The sequence below is a fragment of the Buteo buteo genome, chromosome 17, assembly GCF_964188355.1.
Source record: "Buteo buteo chromosome 17, bButBut1.hap1.1, whole genome shotgun sequence".
Classification (NCBI taxonomy): domain Eukaryota; kingdom Metazoa; phylum Chordata; class Aves; order Accipitriformes; family Accipitridae; genus Buteo; species Buteo buteo.
The window spans coordinates 6466367-6483204 of NC_134187.1; the positions used below are offsets into that span (position 1 = coordinate 6466367).

The 16838-nt window shown below is 42.3% G+C and overlaps 1 protein-coding gene across 7 annotated transcripts in view; it reads right to left on the reverse strand.

The window, feature by feature from the left end:
- CYP39A1 (cytochrome P450 family 39 subfamily A member 1) overlaps nt 1–16838 on the reverse strand; it is a 28776-nt gene that overhangs the window by 10283 nt on the left and 1655 nt on the right. The window contains exons 2-9 of one of the 7 annotated variants that reach the window (XM_075048991.1): nt 13439–13553; nt 9656–9791; nt 8158–8332; nt 5983–6132; nt 5047–5140; nt 3450–3548; nt 1457–1547; nt 259–392 (exon numbers count right to left, since the gene is read on the reverse strand). In XM_075048991.1, the coding sequence (XP_074905092.1) occupies nt 259–392; nt 1457–1547; nt 3450–3548; nt 5047–5140; nt 5983–6132; nt 8158–8282 (693 nt within the window). In that variant the 5' untranslated portion in view covers nt 8283–8332; nt 9656–9791; nt 13439–13553. Of the gene's footprint in view, nt 1–258; nt 393–1456; nt 1548–3449; nt 3549–5046; nt 5141–5982; nt 6133–7267; nt 7649–8157; nt 8333–9655; nt 9792–12757; nt 13067–13438; nt 13554–16838 lie in introns of those variants that run through there. The other 6 variants (XM_075048989.1, XM_075048990.1, XM_075048994.1 and 3 more) reach the window with 6 other exon arrangements.

Sequence of the window (16838 nt, forward strand, 5' to 3'; positions counted from 1 at the left end):
CCCAGTATCTCCAGCTCAATTCAATTCAACCTAAAAGCAATTCAAAATTGAAAGTAAGACTGTGAGCAAGAGAAGCAAAACCACTCTTAAATTAATGATTATTAAATTAATGATGATGAATAAATCTGTTGAACAGAAGATATATGTGAGATTGTGGAATATCTCTACTATTTTAATTTTATCCAGATCTATTGGGAGGCCCCTTTCCAGACAAATTATACAGCATCGGTTTTGGGGGAAAAAAACCCCAAATCTCACCTGAATTCTTATTGGGTTTACTACTTTCTTGGTGATTGCACCTGGAGACCTTAGCCGTATGGCTTCCAAAGTGCACCATTTAATGAAAGAGAGCTTCTTAAGGTCCTCTTCAGAGACTTCTATTTTATCTTTACCTGTCATGGCATAAGAAAGAAGACTCTGTGTAAAAATTAGATTTCATACTTGTTTTGATACATGCTGATATGTCTTGCTTTAGAACTTTTGATAGAATAACTCAAGACTTCAAGACCTTGTTTACACCCAGAAATTTTCTTTATATTTCAAAGTAAATAAATGGACCAAAATCAGTACAATATAAGAAAAGCCACTGAAGATAATTTAATAACTCTAAAGTAGGTGTAGATATGGCATTGGCCAGAAGAGGCCAAACAAAGGCCATCTTGGAAGTTAAGAGCCCGTGGACTTTTTCAGTACTTTAGTAGGACACTGCATGGAAATCTCAGGGACTGTAGGCACCAAGACAAGAAGCCATGGCTGAGCTCCTGGGCTATGTTAACACTAAAGTGTTAACTAACTAAGTAAATAAAACAGGGCCAGGAGAAAGGGTTAAGCACTGGTTCATGTTTTTCCTTGTTGGTTAATTGTTGACATGTTCCTTGATGTGGTTTTGACCCATGTCAACTAAGAGTCTTCCATGAAGGTCTAAGCATGGTTCAGGGGACTGTGTATGTGAATGACTGCTCCCAGTAGGTGACTGGTTTTTGAGGGAAAGAGATTAGTTGGGGTGGGTGAATCATGCTGGACAAATTGGCCTCAGATGAGAGAAAAGAGAACAGTTCCTGGCCTGTTTTTCCACAGGATAACTGTAATTCTGGTGAACATCACACCATGAAAAGCAGCTGAATTGAAAGACCTCATCTGACCTGATCATAGATGCATGAAAAAAGCACAAGACTGGTTAATACAAATATAGGTCTAAATGATAGGTGTGGAATGAAAAGACAAATACATATGGTTCTTTTTCTACCTTCTTTTGCTAACATCAAAGGTGGTTTTGCTTAAAAATATGTCTTGAGCATATGCTGAGTAAAAAACTCAGAGCTGGACTCCCTGTTATCAGTAGTACCCTTATCAGCAATATTCATTATTCCCAGCCATCGACCAAGTGTGCCGTGTGCTGGGCCAACACAGAATAAATAATTTCTAGGTTCCAGAAGGACACAGTTGGATTTATTACCTGCTTTGCCAAAAACAGAAGCCAGGTCTTCCATGATTTTCTTGTAAATGGAAGGATAAGAGAGTATGAAAACAAGGGTCCAAAATGCAGTCTAAACAGAGATGAAAGTAATTTAACTCAGGAATATGGGACAGAATTACATTATCTTTGTAGCAAATCACAAAGGCAGGTGAAAACATTTGCACTTTTTTGTATGTGCCTGTTGTAGTTGGGATGCACAGGGAGCTGTGTTTCCCGGGTAAATCCACATCTAAGGGCTTAGATCCTGGGAGATTATGTCTAGTCATCTGCTGTGTACTTATCTTTAGTGAACATTATATAGGTTTGGCTTTGAGCTTTGAAACACAGAATCCTTTCTTTAATTTCAAATAACTAGGTGTTAAAATGAATTACTAAATCATTGTGTTTGATTAGATTTAGCTGCATGAGTGGAAAAAATGAAACAGTAAATTCCTACTAATATTAGCAGAAATGAAGCTAAGTAATTTGCAGGGCATTGTCACAGTGAGTCACACTAAAATGGGCAGGAAAAGTTTTAATTAACAGAAAAACAAGCACTAGTATATCCCCTTTAGAAATAATTTGCTAACTGATTATGCAATGAAGTTGAAAATCAAGAAATTTAGGAAAGGAGAAAATCCTCTTAAGTAGAATGAAACCAGAAGGACTCGCAGCACTGCCAGGAGTCTCTCTCCTCTTGCTGAGCTAGTGGGAGGTGCAGTCTGCACACAGATCTGGTCGCAGGCCATCTGTGCTGGTGAGGGATGAGAACTCTTACTGTTATTTCCCAAATATCCCCACGTGGATGCAGCCCTCCTGCAAAACAAATCTGGTAGCTTAGTTTTCTTGTACAGCACTTGGACACTGTGGCTTCACCCCATGGGCTAAGGCGGGATAACTGAATTGTTTCAGATAAAAGGGTTTAACATGCTTGTAAAAAATCCCCTTGGAAGGTGCAAGACCTTTTTTCATCATTCCAGTCACCAGAACAGTGGTTGTGACTATTCTGAGAAACAACGAAGTATCTGTATGTCTATTTACAGCTGAATATTACAGAAGTAAGTAATGATAGTGTTGTGGAAGGAATGTCAGTTATCCTGATAACAGACAGCAGGCTATGCCTCTCACTTATACCAACATGTGAATCCACAGAAACCTCACCGAAATGGCTGAAATTCCTTTAGGGTAAATTGTAGTAATATCCAATCTAGAAAAAACATAGATATATCCACCAGCAGTAAATAAAAATAACTCACTATCATTTTTTTCTAAATCACATCTGCAACGGACATAACGCTGCTTGAAAGAGCTTAATAGTCATGGTAAATAAAGGATGTTTTTGTTGCTATGGATTTTTCATCTGAGAAATTCCTATAAATGTCTTTGGTCAGCCTAAGCTGTGTTAGATATATCGGGCTTGTTAGCATGCATATATCTGTATCATTAATCCATCAAAAAATCTGTTTCTAACATAGACAAAACTTAAGCGGCAGTAGAATCAAACTATTGCTTTTCTTCCCCTGAAGCAACACTGGCATTTGTACAGCAGATCCCCCAAAGTGAAGGAGCCAAATTCACTCAAGGATTTACACATAGATGAAGTTACTCTATATTATGCTTTTGATATTCTTTACAATTGGTAACACCAGGCTATTTAAAATAGTCTCTACTATAATACAGCCACAGTACTTCAAAATAGAGTTAAATGCTCTTCACAGCTTAAGACTGTAATCTTAATAGCTATAAGACTTATGTTCCCAAAATGTTATGATAGGGGACATCATAATTTAGGAAAAATACAAGAAGAGCTTTTCTTGTCATTGTTTCTGTGACATTGCAGCCTGGGTATATTTGTAGTGATGCATGTGGGCGTGATAATCCCTTCTTTGGAATACATGCAGTGTGTGTGACCTCTGGTTCAAAGTCTTTGCTTCCCAAATACAGGTTTTTGAACAGGATAGAGAGAAGGTGTTTCTCTAGCTGATGTACTTACAGGGACACTATTTGCTTGGGAAGCCCAGAGCATTAGGAGACCATAATTGGGAGCTAGATGTTTTCCTTGCAAGTTATCCAGGAGATGTTGCAGTAGTGTCTGTTATAAATAAAAGATAATAATGTGTATTACCAAAAATATATTAAAATCTAGTTTAGGGTAGGGCTTACTAGAATTCAAGGATATAATGTAAGACTAGTTTATCAAAGAGAAGTGATGTTAGTTATGTTTTTTTTGCAGTCACAAACTAGAGATGACAGCTGTTAAGAGAAAGTGAGACTCACTCCTAGGCAGAGGGCTGGAAGAAGTCACTGCACCACATGAATCCCTACTGAATACTCACACTGCCCTCCATTTTCTTAAAGTTTTTATGGGATTTGGTTCCCTCACTCTCCATTGTTGCTTGTATGTGGAAGAAAGAAAAAAAGAAATCTCTATTCTTTTTTAATTCCTGCTCTACTTCTCTACTTTAAAGAACCTGAAAATGGGACTGAACAAGTTGAATGAATGGAAATGAAGAAAATGTTCTATCTGTTCCTGCCAAAAAGGTGCTTGTTATGAAGAGATGGTCTGACATATCAGTGAACTCCCTAGTTCCAGGTGTTTTGTTAGTGACCTAACCAATTACTTCAATGGCTTGCTATTCTTTGAAACTATAGCAACTGTGTAATGTTCTAGGATCAGCTTTTGTTTATAGTATTTCCTTAAATACAGGGCAACCATGCATTCAAGGCAAAGCTTCCTGTCTACTTTTCAGAAGGGAAAAGGCTGCCCTTGAATAAAAAATTACTGCTCTTTTTTCCAAATTCCCACCCAATCTAAGACACCAAGTTCGTGCCTTTTACTTCCTGCACCTTCTCACCTCCCACCATCCCCTCTCCAGCCCTCTCTTTCTTGCCATTATTCTGGTTTATTTTATGAAAGAAATTGTGGTATGTAAAGCCTTTAAAGTCTAAATAAAACCTGGTTTGTTTAATGATCTGTTCTATAATAATTTGGTAGTCAAAATTTCCAGGCCAGTCTGCCCTTGTGTTTGTCAGCCGTATAGACAGAATTCCTGCCATAGCTAAGGAGAATAACCAGGGGGACAGCTTATCACAGCTTTGACACAATCAATATTTAGGGTACTTGGCTTCCAATCCAGTAATCTGCTATTTTCTACTAGTCTGGCTGCTGGAGGATCTACTCACTCTACACCAGGGTTTAAAAATAGTACATGTAAGGTTTTGAAATTTCACAGCATGGTGCCCTCAGAGAAATAACTGAAGAGGTCTTTCTCTCACCTCTTTCAACTGCTCACTGCAACTGCGATACCAGAGGCTGGTGACAGGTCGTAGCTCTGAACCCTTGGCTTAAAATTCCCCAGAGGAAGATGCCAATTCTCAGAATTGTAGGAAATAAACTAAATTGAGGAGTAGGACTGAAAATAATGGGTCTGTCCTAATGTGGGTGATAGCAATACTGGACAATTAAAGTACAGCTATCAAAGCTAACATATTTGGCTTATTTCTTCTAGTACTGAAATAATTCCTGCCCTCCATTCCTTCATTCAAAATATACAACAACATCATCTTATTTCATAGCCTCAGATGTTTACCTTGGATGTAGTCTCTGAAGGGTTGGTCATTTCAGCATCCGACACTACTTTCTCAAATAATTTTAGAAGCCATTTTTTGGATTTAGACCAGTTCCTGTAAAGAAAAGCAACAAACAAGAAGCACTTAACTGAGGCAGCACAAACCAGTATTTCCTTTTCCATGAGAAGCACTCCTTGGTTTCTCTCCAAAAGCCCCTGGGCAGCAGTAGGTTGATGAATAGTCAAGTGTCAGTCTGACTGACAGTAGTGATGACTGACATGAGGAACAGCACGTCTGAGACCTTCACCTTGGTCAGACTTCATCTTGTAGCCAGGACCTGTGACTGATTTTCACATCTATTCCACTGCAGGTTTTCATTGTGACTTTGGACAATTGCTTAGGTCAATCTTTTCAAGAATGACCTCCCCTGAGAAAATAAAGGCCACATTTTTAGAGCATCCTTAATTCTTTCTGAAGGCTATTTTCAGGTGCTCAGGGTGCTGAAATAGCACTGACAGGCTCCCTTCCTTGGCATTTGGTTGCCTCTACTCAAGGTCAACTCTGCGACAGTGCAGCCACATAACCTGGGATCAGTCAGCTGGGAAAACAGCTAAGGTGTTGGAAGGAGCAGAGAAATGCCTCGCTGGTGACCGCCTCAGCTTGGGACTCACATTTAGGCTCAGGGCTTTGCCCTTTGCCCAGTTCTGCTTCTCCCTGACAGGTCCAAGCTGGACCCTGCCCACCTAAGCAAGGTTGTTTCTCCTTTATGCCAGGAAAATGCATGAGGTGAGGTCAGAACTTTTTTGAAGCACCTAGCTGAAAGCCTGCCTGACCCGAGGGTGCACCATTGATAAAGACAGCACATCATCCTCCAGGGGAAATGTCTCTCTGTTGATATCCCAGCAAGCAAAACGCCTGTAATGCGTATACCACGTGCATCATCTCTGCTCTGTTACCTCAGGAAGCACTCGGGCATCTGAGAAGCGTATTCAAAGTCCTCATCATACTTCTGAAAATGTTCTTCAAACTCCTTGATTTCACTCTGACTTGTTGGGCAGATGCCTTTCCCAAACAAAGTGTTCACCACTGCTGGATACATGACATGCCTGCAAGGACAAGATCCCCATGAGTTACAGGGCATAGGGAAGCCGTTGCAGCAGTTTTAGGTCAGGACGCGGCATGTTGAATTGCCAACACTAGAAGTGCGGGACTCAAGTGTCATGCCAGTATGGAAGGGCTGGCACAAGGCTTATACCTCACTCACACCCTCACTGCAGATTTTAAGCAGAGGCTGGGAAATACACAGACCTCAGGCATGTGGCTGAACTTCATCAGCTAGCGTTTGGTCACTTGAGCAGTGGCAGAAAGGCTCTGGGCGCTGAGGTCCCCTTCTCCCCATTAACCACCCCTCTTATTTCAGGTTAGCCCATGTGGACCTTGCAGGCATTGCACAACCCCTTCTGCAACCAGACACCCCAAGAAATCCTTCCTCTGGCTGCAGCTTTGCTGGACTGAAGAACTCTTTTTTTTTTTTTCTTTTTACCTCACTCCTTCCCTATTTGCTCCTCTGTTACCCTTCAAACTCTGCTCTCGTTTCCCAGGCCTCTTCACCTGTATTCTCGGGCTCTGAGAAACCCTTATGCAGTCTTTGCTGGCTTCCAGCCGCTGCTCAACGTGTATTGCAGGCAATGGCTCTTTCACGTTCTTGCTTTTCTACAGATCATAAGGGAGGTGGAGCCACCTGCTGGCTCTGTGGATTTTATTTTGGGGCAGCTAAATAACAAGTATCCAGGGCTTTACAGTCCAATTCTTCTACCCTGTGTTGTCTCGCAAAACCCTAAGAACAGATCACACTCAGCACAGATGTACTGTGGATGACTCTTAGGGATTCTGTAGTTTATCAACTAGCCTATGACTTTTTTTTTAATTTTAGACAAATAGCAGCTGATTTGGATTTGATGACCAGTGTCCGTGACAGCCATGGCAGTGGGAAGACAACCTGTTCCCCAGAGCTGCTGCATCAGGGATGCAGTAGGGAGCCATGCATGCTTCATGCATGACTTGTACACCCATGCCACCATGGGCACCCACGCCATTTAGTGGCCCACAGTCTGTGCTGGTGCTAGTAGAGCACAGAAAAACAGGTCCATCAGTGCCCTCAGAAACTTGAGCCCAGGTAAAAGACCACGAATGGATTCGGACAGGGAAATAACAAGAAAACGTGAGCCAATATTAGCATACCAGGCAGTGGCGTAGCACGCTACCGATTTGATGACTGTCCATTTTTTCACAAGAAGCAGATGTGACTTTGATCTCAGAAGACAGGGGGGGAAACACCATGGGATGTGGGGGTTTGCACCCCATTATTGAGACCAGTGGGACTGAGGGCTGGGAGGTTTCAAAGACCCTTTCCCCCCCCTTTTTCCCCAGTTAATCCAAATTGCAGTAATTGAAGTGACAGGTGCTCAGCGTTTTAGCTGCAGTAAAATGCTGTATCTTAGATGTATTATGCAGAAAAAGTCAGCAAAAGACAATCTGGATGTGACGTCTTAGAAATAGGTCCAAACCAAAGCAATATTCAACCTGTAGTCCTGATGGACAGGCAAGATACAGGTCTTGTCCCAGATGATCAGGAAGAAGGAGGAGTTAAAAGCTCTGTTGTTGTCATGTGAAACTATCAGTAAAGGGATATTTTTTTTTTTCTAATGAAGGATGAAATCCTGGCAGCAAAGTCAGTTGCAGAGGTCTTTAAGTTTTGGGCTAGGCTTGGCCCAAAACACACAGGCAAAGTTTTCATCCTGCTGAAGATCAAGCATTTTGTCTGTTCTTAAGTTCTTTATAAACATGTAAAGGTTTTATGCCATCTTTTGGGAAACAGGGTTTGCTGGAAGATGCTGTGTCTTCTTTTTTCTTCCAAATAGGTAATATAGACGTTTCTCCTAGATGGGAGAAAGACCTTTAGATGAAACCCTGCCCACTCAGTGAGCCACCTGAAACTGTGAAGCAGCAATGAATATCCTGACACAGATTTTCTAAGACCTGAGAGTCTGAGTTCCACCTGCTTTACAGTAACATCTCTGCTCCCATATAGGATACCCATGCATTACAGATGTGCTGCAAAACTCCCTTACCTTACCAGGTCATTGAGGTCACCTGTGCCCTCTGTGCCCAGGTGTGCCATGTGCTCATTTAGTTCCTTACACAAAGTGCCCATGAACATGTGCAGATTAGAAGGACCCATTTTTCCCTTCATCATGCTGTAGAGGTTACCATGGTTCTGATAAAATGCTTCTGCAGGGACAGAAACTAAACAGAAAAAGAAACAGAAATGTTTTGGAAAGTAGATGAAGTACATTTTCACTGAAAGATAGAGTGAACATTTTTACACGTAACTTGTGACTCTAATTTAAATGCCTTAACCCTCATTATCCTAGACTGAAGTTCCCAGAAAGCTTTCTTCTAATCCTGTAAAGATTTTGGTGAGCCCTCTGCTTCTACCAGTATGTGTAACATCTTCCTATCTCATGAAGCTTCGGTGCCAGAATCAACAATGCAGAGTTTTCCCCCAGCTTCAGTGTGGATGTACAGAGATGTGCATGCACTCCACAAAACTGACTGAAATGAAAAATAAATTAATCCAAGAAAAACAGTTTGATTCTTCATGGTATAGTAGTACATCCTCTCAGTCACATCAGGAGAGGCTGAGAGAGCTGGGACCGTTCAGGCTGGAGAAGAGATGGCTCAGGGGGATTTTACCAGTGTGGATAAATATCTGGTGGCCGGAGTAAAGAAGATGAGGCCAGTCTCTTCTCTGGACAGGAGGCAATGGGCACAAATGGGAATACAAGAGATTCCACAGAGACATAGGAAAGTTTTTATCATGAGGATGGTCAAACACAGGAACAGGTTTCCCAGGGTGGTTGAGGAGTCTCCATCCTTGGAGATACTCAAAACCCAACTGGACACAGCCCTGAGCAACCTGCTGTCGCTGACATTGCTCTGAGCAGGGGTTTGGACTAGGCAATCTCCAGCAGTGCCTTCCAGCCACAGGGATTCTGTGATTCTGTGATTTAATCTTTCTGCCAACTTGCTTCTCTCTCATCTCACAGTCCAAAATTGCCAAACTACTCAAAGAATTCTTGTCTGTGTGATTCCACGTGGATATAAGCACATGAGCTGACGCAGCATGCCACTGTGGATGGGATATATACCTCATCCCTTTCTAATGACTGTTGTACTACAGGGTAACAACTAATTATTGCTACAAGCTGATTTTCAAATAAAGTGATAGGACAACATACTATTGCTCCAAACCTGTTACACATAGGTGGAGTGTCTAGCTGCAGAAAAGGACCTGATCTCAAACTGGAGTTGCCTCATGATAAAAGTAATAACAGTCGCTGGTTCAGAAACCTTTGATCCGTTGAGACTGAATCCAAATCACTTTGCAGGCTTACAGTGCTGGATCTTCACAAAGGAATTTAATTTCACCTTCATTTTGTAGCGTGGTCATGGGTCAAGATAAGCATTTCAAGCATGATCAAAAAGCCCATGGGCTTTGGATTGGGCTTTAATGTTCCTGGGTAACTAGATCTGATTTCCATTAAAAAAGAGCTAGGTCTCATTTACCTGCATTCTTGACAGCTGCTTGTACTGCCTGTTCAAAATTTAAGTCTTTAGATTTAAAAAATACTTCAGTTCCTTCTTCCTCAGTCACAAAAGTAAACCGTTTTCCCAGAGCGAATATTGTGAATATAGGCCCATGCTGGAACAGACAAAGATTTCATATTACTGTTTTGTTAACAAGTTTGACGGGAGCCCCAACAGGACTTCAGTGCTGCTGCGAGGTCAGGAGGAGGGAGCACCTGGTCCTTCCTGCTCTCTGTACACCTTGGCTCAGAAGTGCACAAAGATGAACATGAATCAGACCCAAATTTGTAGACTTACAGACCAGAAGGGAACATCACAGGGGCCTGTCTGACTTCCTGCAGATTAGAAGAGATTCCTTCTCTGAGATTAACATTTTATATTTGAATTACATTACAGTTCAAACAATACAACCTACCTGGATTTAAAGAACTCAAGTGATGGATTATCTACTGCACCTCTTGGCTGCCATAGCACAGTACCCACATTGCAAAAATCCATAATCCTACCTATTTCAATCTACATTTTTTTGACAAGAAGTTCCCACTTCTGCATCTTTTTACTGTTGGGTTTTTTTTTCTTTTCTTTTCTAGTTTAAAGGTTCTGCTAATACCAACAATTTCTTTCTTGTACAGGTGTTTAAAGATTAATATCAAAATAGCTAACAAGCTTTGAGCAGAATAGGTGGAGTTTATTGAGACTTATGTTCAGGGAAGGTTTTTGATGCATAAATCATTATTTCATTTTCCCTTAATCTAATATCCTAGAGCCCTCTCAAAACTTTCAGCAGTAAGTATTCACTTCTGAATTCCTACATGTCATGGTTTAACCTTAGCCGCAACTCAGTACCATGCAGCCACTCGCTCACTCCTCCAACCTGCAGTAAAATGGGAGGAGAATTGGAAAAAAAGAAGTAAAACTCATGGGTCAAGATAAGAATAATTTAATAATAAAAATAAATAAATAAATAAATAATGAAAAGGAAGATTACAAAAAGAGAGAAATAAAACCCAGGAAAAGACAAGTGATACACAATGCAATTGCTCACCACCTGCTGACCGATGCCCAGCTAGTCCCCAAGCAGTGATCCGCCCCTCCTGGCCAACTCCCTGTATTTTATATACTGAGCATGACATTCTGTGGTATGGAATATTCCTTTGGTTGGTTCAGGTCAGCTGTCCTGGCCTCGCTCCCTCCCAGCTTCTTATGCGCCTGCTCGCTTGCAGAGCACAGGAAACTGAAAAATCCTTAACTTAGGATAAGCGCTACTTAGCAACAACTAAAACATCAGTGTGTTATCAATGTTATTCTCATACTAAATCCAAAATACAGCACTGTACCAGCTACTAGGAAGAAAATTAACTCTATCTTAGCTGAAACCAGGACACTGCATTATGGAAAAGATCACTGATATTTGTAGAGACTCTAAATGAGCAAACAAATATGCAACATCTACTGGCTGTCAGATGTAGGTATAAAAACTTGAAATTAGGAAATGAAGCACCTTTAGCATCTTCTTAGTCAAGGCAATTTCTGCTCACAAGCAAAAGCCTTAGAAATCAAAAGCCCAGCATTTAGATTTATATGCACACCACCTTCTTTTGCCAAAGTTGTTGTACATATGGAAAGGTTTAAGGCTTTCATAAAGTCTCTAGACACATCAGGGAACTTGATTTTCTTTTTCAGGATACATTGCTGACAAGGGTGAGAAAAGTTTTCTGTTGATCTGTTTGGAATATTGAAAAGCCTTGAATCCACCTTGCTCACATGGTTTATGCCATTGACTTTAACCATTTCTTTTGTTGTCTGGGTCTGTATTGTAAAGCCTGCTTCATCAAAAGCTCTTTGAAGCCAAGGAAAAGATTCCTCTTGACATCAACTGAATTTTGATTGTGTCCTTCAACTGTAAATTATTAAAGAAAGAATTACGGTTTAAACTCTCTGGGTCATAATAAATAAAATATTGTTTTAATACAGCTGAATTGCTAAGGTTGCTTTTTTATGGATAACAGCATGTCCTCATCATCAGGCTGGATAAAAATCAGTGAATTTGTACTGTGTTTGTTTTTAAATTAGATTTTTTAAATTTTAAATTAACATTACAATGTGCTTAAACCAATTTAAAAATAAAATTAAATTTGAACTAATAGCAACCTGCAATAACACGTAATTATTCAATTAAGGTCATATCCAATTAAAGATTGGAAACTTTATTTTAGATGATTACATGTGAGCAAGATGCCTAAGCTCCCATTATAGACAATAGAGATCGAGTCTATGCAGTCAGGGGAGCCTAAAAACCGATTCATCTGACCAGCTACTGCATACCTCTGTTTTTGAAACTGAGCTGAACTGCCCTTAGACTCCACTGATAAGACTGACTGGTTTCATTTTTAGCAAGTTTTTGCAAGTAGTGGACTGTGCGATCCTTCAGTATTGAACACTTGAAGCTGAATATATTGCATCAGTAGAAGGTGATATCATCACTGAATGAAAACGGGAAAGTGGGGTTTATGCTAGTTTGTATTAGCTGCCTAGAAATTAAACATCTAATCTAAATTAATCATGTCGGCTCTATCTACCAGACAGACATAGAGAAAGGAAGGCATGTCCAGGGAGTAAATCCTCACACCCATCTTTCTTGGTAAGTCTTTCAGGATGGAAAAAGTTGCCTGCCAAGCATGCCTGTGTCTCTTGAATGTTGAGGGACACCAGCTGGTACTCAGAAATCTCACCTAACTTTAGGCATCCAAATAATTAGTCTCCTGGTCCCAGCACCTGGCACAGTGCTTTCCACATTATCTGAAACCAAGATTAACACATAGCCAGACTGCAAAAGCAAAACAGCAGAAGTGCTGGGTCCAGACAGGATGATCACAGCACAGAGATCATGCCTGGATCAGATCCACAACTTAGCAACATTACTGGTACAAAGCCAATCCTTCACCAGCTAAATGCTCCTGATGTCATAAAATGCGACAGGAAAGGGGCAAACTTAATGCCGAAGTTTCCCCTCACTTTTCCCCTTGCAGGCAGCCAGCCTGAGCACTCACCCACGAGCAGGCATGCCACCACAGCCATTACCTTGCTTCTAGCTTGCTCTATAAACTCCAGAGGAGCCTTCCCGAACTGAAACGCAGCTCCAAACCAAGGGATCCAGCTCCTGATGCAAGGAGGGGAGCTCGGGTTTCTCAGCTGAAACAAAACAGCCTTGACAATAAGAAGTCCCAGGACTGCTGCCAAGAGGAAAGCAAGAGCCATTTTGCCTCTTCGCTGCCTGCCACAGCGGCGGCTCCGCCTGACACAGCACCCAGCACGGCTGTGCTGGCCTGGATTACCCAAGTCAATGAATACGGCCTCTTCTATCAGTCCTGCCAGCTGATCACTGCCAAGGAGACAAGCTGTCAAAGCACCAAGCAGTCCAGGGGACAAGCCCTTGTTTTGGAAAAAGCAGAGCCAATCCTCCTCTGCTCTGGGATGAGTGCCAACTCCACTGCTTGCAAAACTTAGATGTTGCTGTGACAAATCCTTGAACTTTGCACCAGCTGCTGGAAGGCTACCCACGCAGCCAGGGACGCAGCCAGGCACACCGTGGCAAAGTAGTGCATCGCTTTCTTCAGTTAAAAAAATTATTTTTTGGCAATATCAAGATTATAAAGCAGAGAGGCTGTGATTTGCAGACATATAGCTTTCAGCAAGGCAGATGGCAAGAAAATTCTGCAGGCATCACCTGAAGCAGTAAGCCTTATGAAAGGTATCTCTCACCTGACTGAGATCATCTCGTTAAAGGCTAGATGTGTGTCCAGTGTCTGAGGAGCAGAGAAAGGCTTCGGAGGTTGAACTGACAATTCAAAACCTGCTGGTGGCCCCTATAATATCACTGCAATGTCAGAAGACAAGATTTCAGAGAGGTCAGATTGGTTTCTTTGCATGAGTGAAGTGGCACACCAAAAATATGTACAGAATTCATTAAGTATAAAAAACCACAGCCTACCCCTGCACACCCTCAGCAAGTCTGAAGACCATGCAAAACCAGAAGCAGTAGTTGATAGACCAGATGGGTGTGCTGCCATTCAGAGGAACCTCGACAGGCTGGAGAAATGGGCAAACAGGGACTTCTCATAGAATACCACGCTGGAAGGGACCTTAAGGATCATCTGTTCCAATCTTCCTTGGCAAAAAAGTGACATCATGAAGTTCAGCAAAGGAAAATGCCAAGTCCTCCCCCTGGGTAGGAAGAACCCCATGTACCAGTACAGACTGGGAGCCCCCTGGGGGGAAAGCAGCTTTGCAGATCTGGGGGTCTTGGTGGACACCATGTTGAACACGAGTCAGAAACGTGCCTTTGCACTCACTAGCACCCTGGGCTGCATTAGGAAGAGTGTGACCAGCAGGGCAAGGGAGGTGATCCTCCTCATCTGCTCAGTGCTGGAGAGATCCATCCAGAGTGCTGGGTCCAGTTGTAGGCTCCCCAGTGCAACAGAGGCATGGACAGACTGGAGTGAGCCAGTGAAGTACCAAAAAGTTCATAAAGGGGCTGGAGCATCTCTCCTATGAAGAAAGGCTGAGAGACCTGGGACTGTTCAGCTTGGAGAAGAGAAGGTTCAGGAGATCTTATCTGTGTGTATGAACACCTGAAGGCAGAGTGCAAAGAGGATGGAGCCAGGCTCTTTTCAGTGATGCCCAGTGAAAGTGCAGTGGGCACAAACAAATACAGAAAATTCCACTTCAAATTATTTTTTTATCATGATGGTGGTCAGACAGTGGAACAGGTTGCATGGAGAGGCTGGGGAGTCCTGGGAGACATTCAAAACCCAGCTGGACACAGCCCTGAGAGCTTGCTCTAGGTGACCCTGCTTTGAGCAGGGTATTGGACTAGCCAGTCTCCAGGTCCCTTCCAGCCTCAGCTGTTTTTTTTTTGTGATTTTGTCTTCTTTTGCTCTGGCTCTTTGTCCACATGTCTTCTTCTGCTAAGTGCCCAGGACCTGATCCTCAGGCCCAGATTCCTTGGTTGAACAAGCCCTGCTCAGCCTTTCTAGCTCTTCATCTGTTTGCTCCATAGACAAGCATCCAGCTGTATGTCACATCTTACACTTCTCCCTTTACTCAAATACTACCTTCACACCTGCATTTCCTTTTCAATCAGTCTCAGCCTCTCTGGCTCTGCCCCCAAAACTGTTTCCCCATGTCCTTCCTCCTGAACCCTACCTAGTTCTGTCCCATTCTCTTTGTACCTGTGCTCCCAGATCTCACCAGAATAAAACCACGCTGGTGCCTGAGTAAGAGATAGACCTGAACTGTGCTTGAACTTGTCCTCATGTATATTTTTATAAAATGTCAATAAGTACTAACCCAGAAGCCTTACCCACTCACTAGCTTTGTGTTTTACTAGGAGAAGGTTATAGTTCTTCTCTACTATATTTTGTAAGACCATAGCATGGGAACACCACACTGTTTGTATGGTGCACAATTTGTACATCAGTTTGTACAAACATGATTATTCCATTAAAAGTGTCTCCCTTCCTATACAGGAATAGCTGCACAGACAGGAACCTTTGTACCTGTGCACAGACAGTACAGTAGAAGTAGCACAGCAGAAATACACCTGATGGTAGGAGGTTAAGAGCTGTGAAAACCAGTTCTGTGGCCTTCATTAAACAGTCATGCTGAAATACATTGGGATGTTACCTATGCTGGTCATAGGTGCAGACGCCCAAATGTGTGAACTGTGACAAGTAGGATGTGGATCTCCATTTCGCAAACTGTCTGAAGAAACAGATAAATCACTTTTAGCTGTGATATTACTACACTTCTGTGTTTAGCTGTAGCGTTCGCTGCATATCAAGGTGCCACGATTAGATCACTGGTCGGCCCGGGCCAGGGAAAGAGACAGATAACACATACAGTGTGAGCGCCAACTTCCCCCTTTTATTGCGCAGTTAATTCCTTTTATACTAACAAGGGGAGGCGGGATTACAGGTACATCACAAGGCTGCGACTAACCCTCTAACTTTCCGTGTCATCGCGAGATCTTCCGAACGCCGAACCCTACATTTAGCTATCACAGCCATTTGTATGTGTATTTCCTGGTTTTATTTTACCCATTAAATTCTTTCTTTTCCTACAAAGGGTTAAAGTGATAAGAGAGCTAAAGGCCTTGTAATATTGGAGTATACCTTCATTACACACACAGCATGATTAGTGAGTTTAATGTGATCTAGGTATACGGGTACGACAAGCCCTTAAGCCTCTGTGGAGAAAGGCATTCATTAAAGCCTTTTGTGTTTGGTTTGGACATTTTTTGTTTGTTTGTTTAGCTTCTGCTTCTGGGGCACAATTTGGTGAAGGACACGAGACACTACTGAAAGGCACTATTGGGAGGAGGACACAATCAGTACAATGGTGCAATAGTCTTTCCTCAGACGAGGTTCTAGTCCTGGGCAGATAATAGTTAATGGTCTTTCCAATGTAAACTAACACAGTCACCACTGAGGGAAGCAGGTGAGAGGACCGGGGCAGTTTGGCTGCCTCTCTCTGGCAGCACACAGCCCTCCCAGACCCTGCTGCTGTGTTTCCACCGCATCTGAAGCCCACACTCCCTCCCTGCATATGCAACCTTTGATCAAACTGGCTTTGGACAGAAACCAGAAAATGCTGTCTCACTGAAAACTGAAATAAATAAATAGGAAGGGTCCTCTCTGCTGGAGCTGTGTCCCTCAGGATCTGGGGATATATAAACTCCAGCTGTTTGATCGACCTCCGTGAGCACTAGCCCTTCTCTGCTCCACAAATGACAGATCTGTCCACACAAGAGTCTGTCTGCAGGTCAGGGTCATTTCAAAGATCCTGTGGGAAGAGAAAATTCTTCCTCACTGCCATCCTCAAATCAGTCTGGTTTAAAAAAGAACTTACTTCCCCAGACTAAAAATGACCACGGAGCTGCTCTCTCCATAGGATGCCGCAGTGTTATGGGGTTTATTTTCAGGAGGGATCTAGTTGTTATTTTCCACCCCCTAAAGCATGGTTATAGAGAAGACAGAGTGAGACTGTCCCCAGAGGTGTACATCTAAGGGATGAGAGGCAACGGACATAAGATGCAATGTGGGAAATTCTGACCAAATATAAGGAAAAAATGTTCACAAAGTGGTTAAGTACCAGAGCAGGC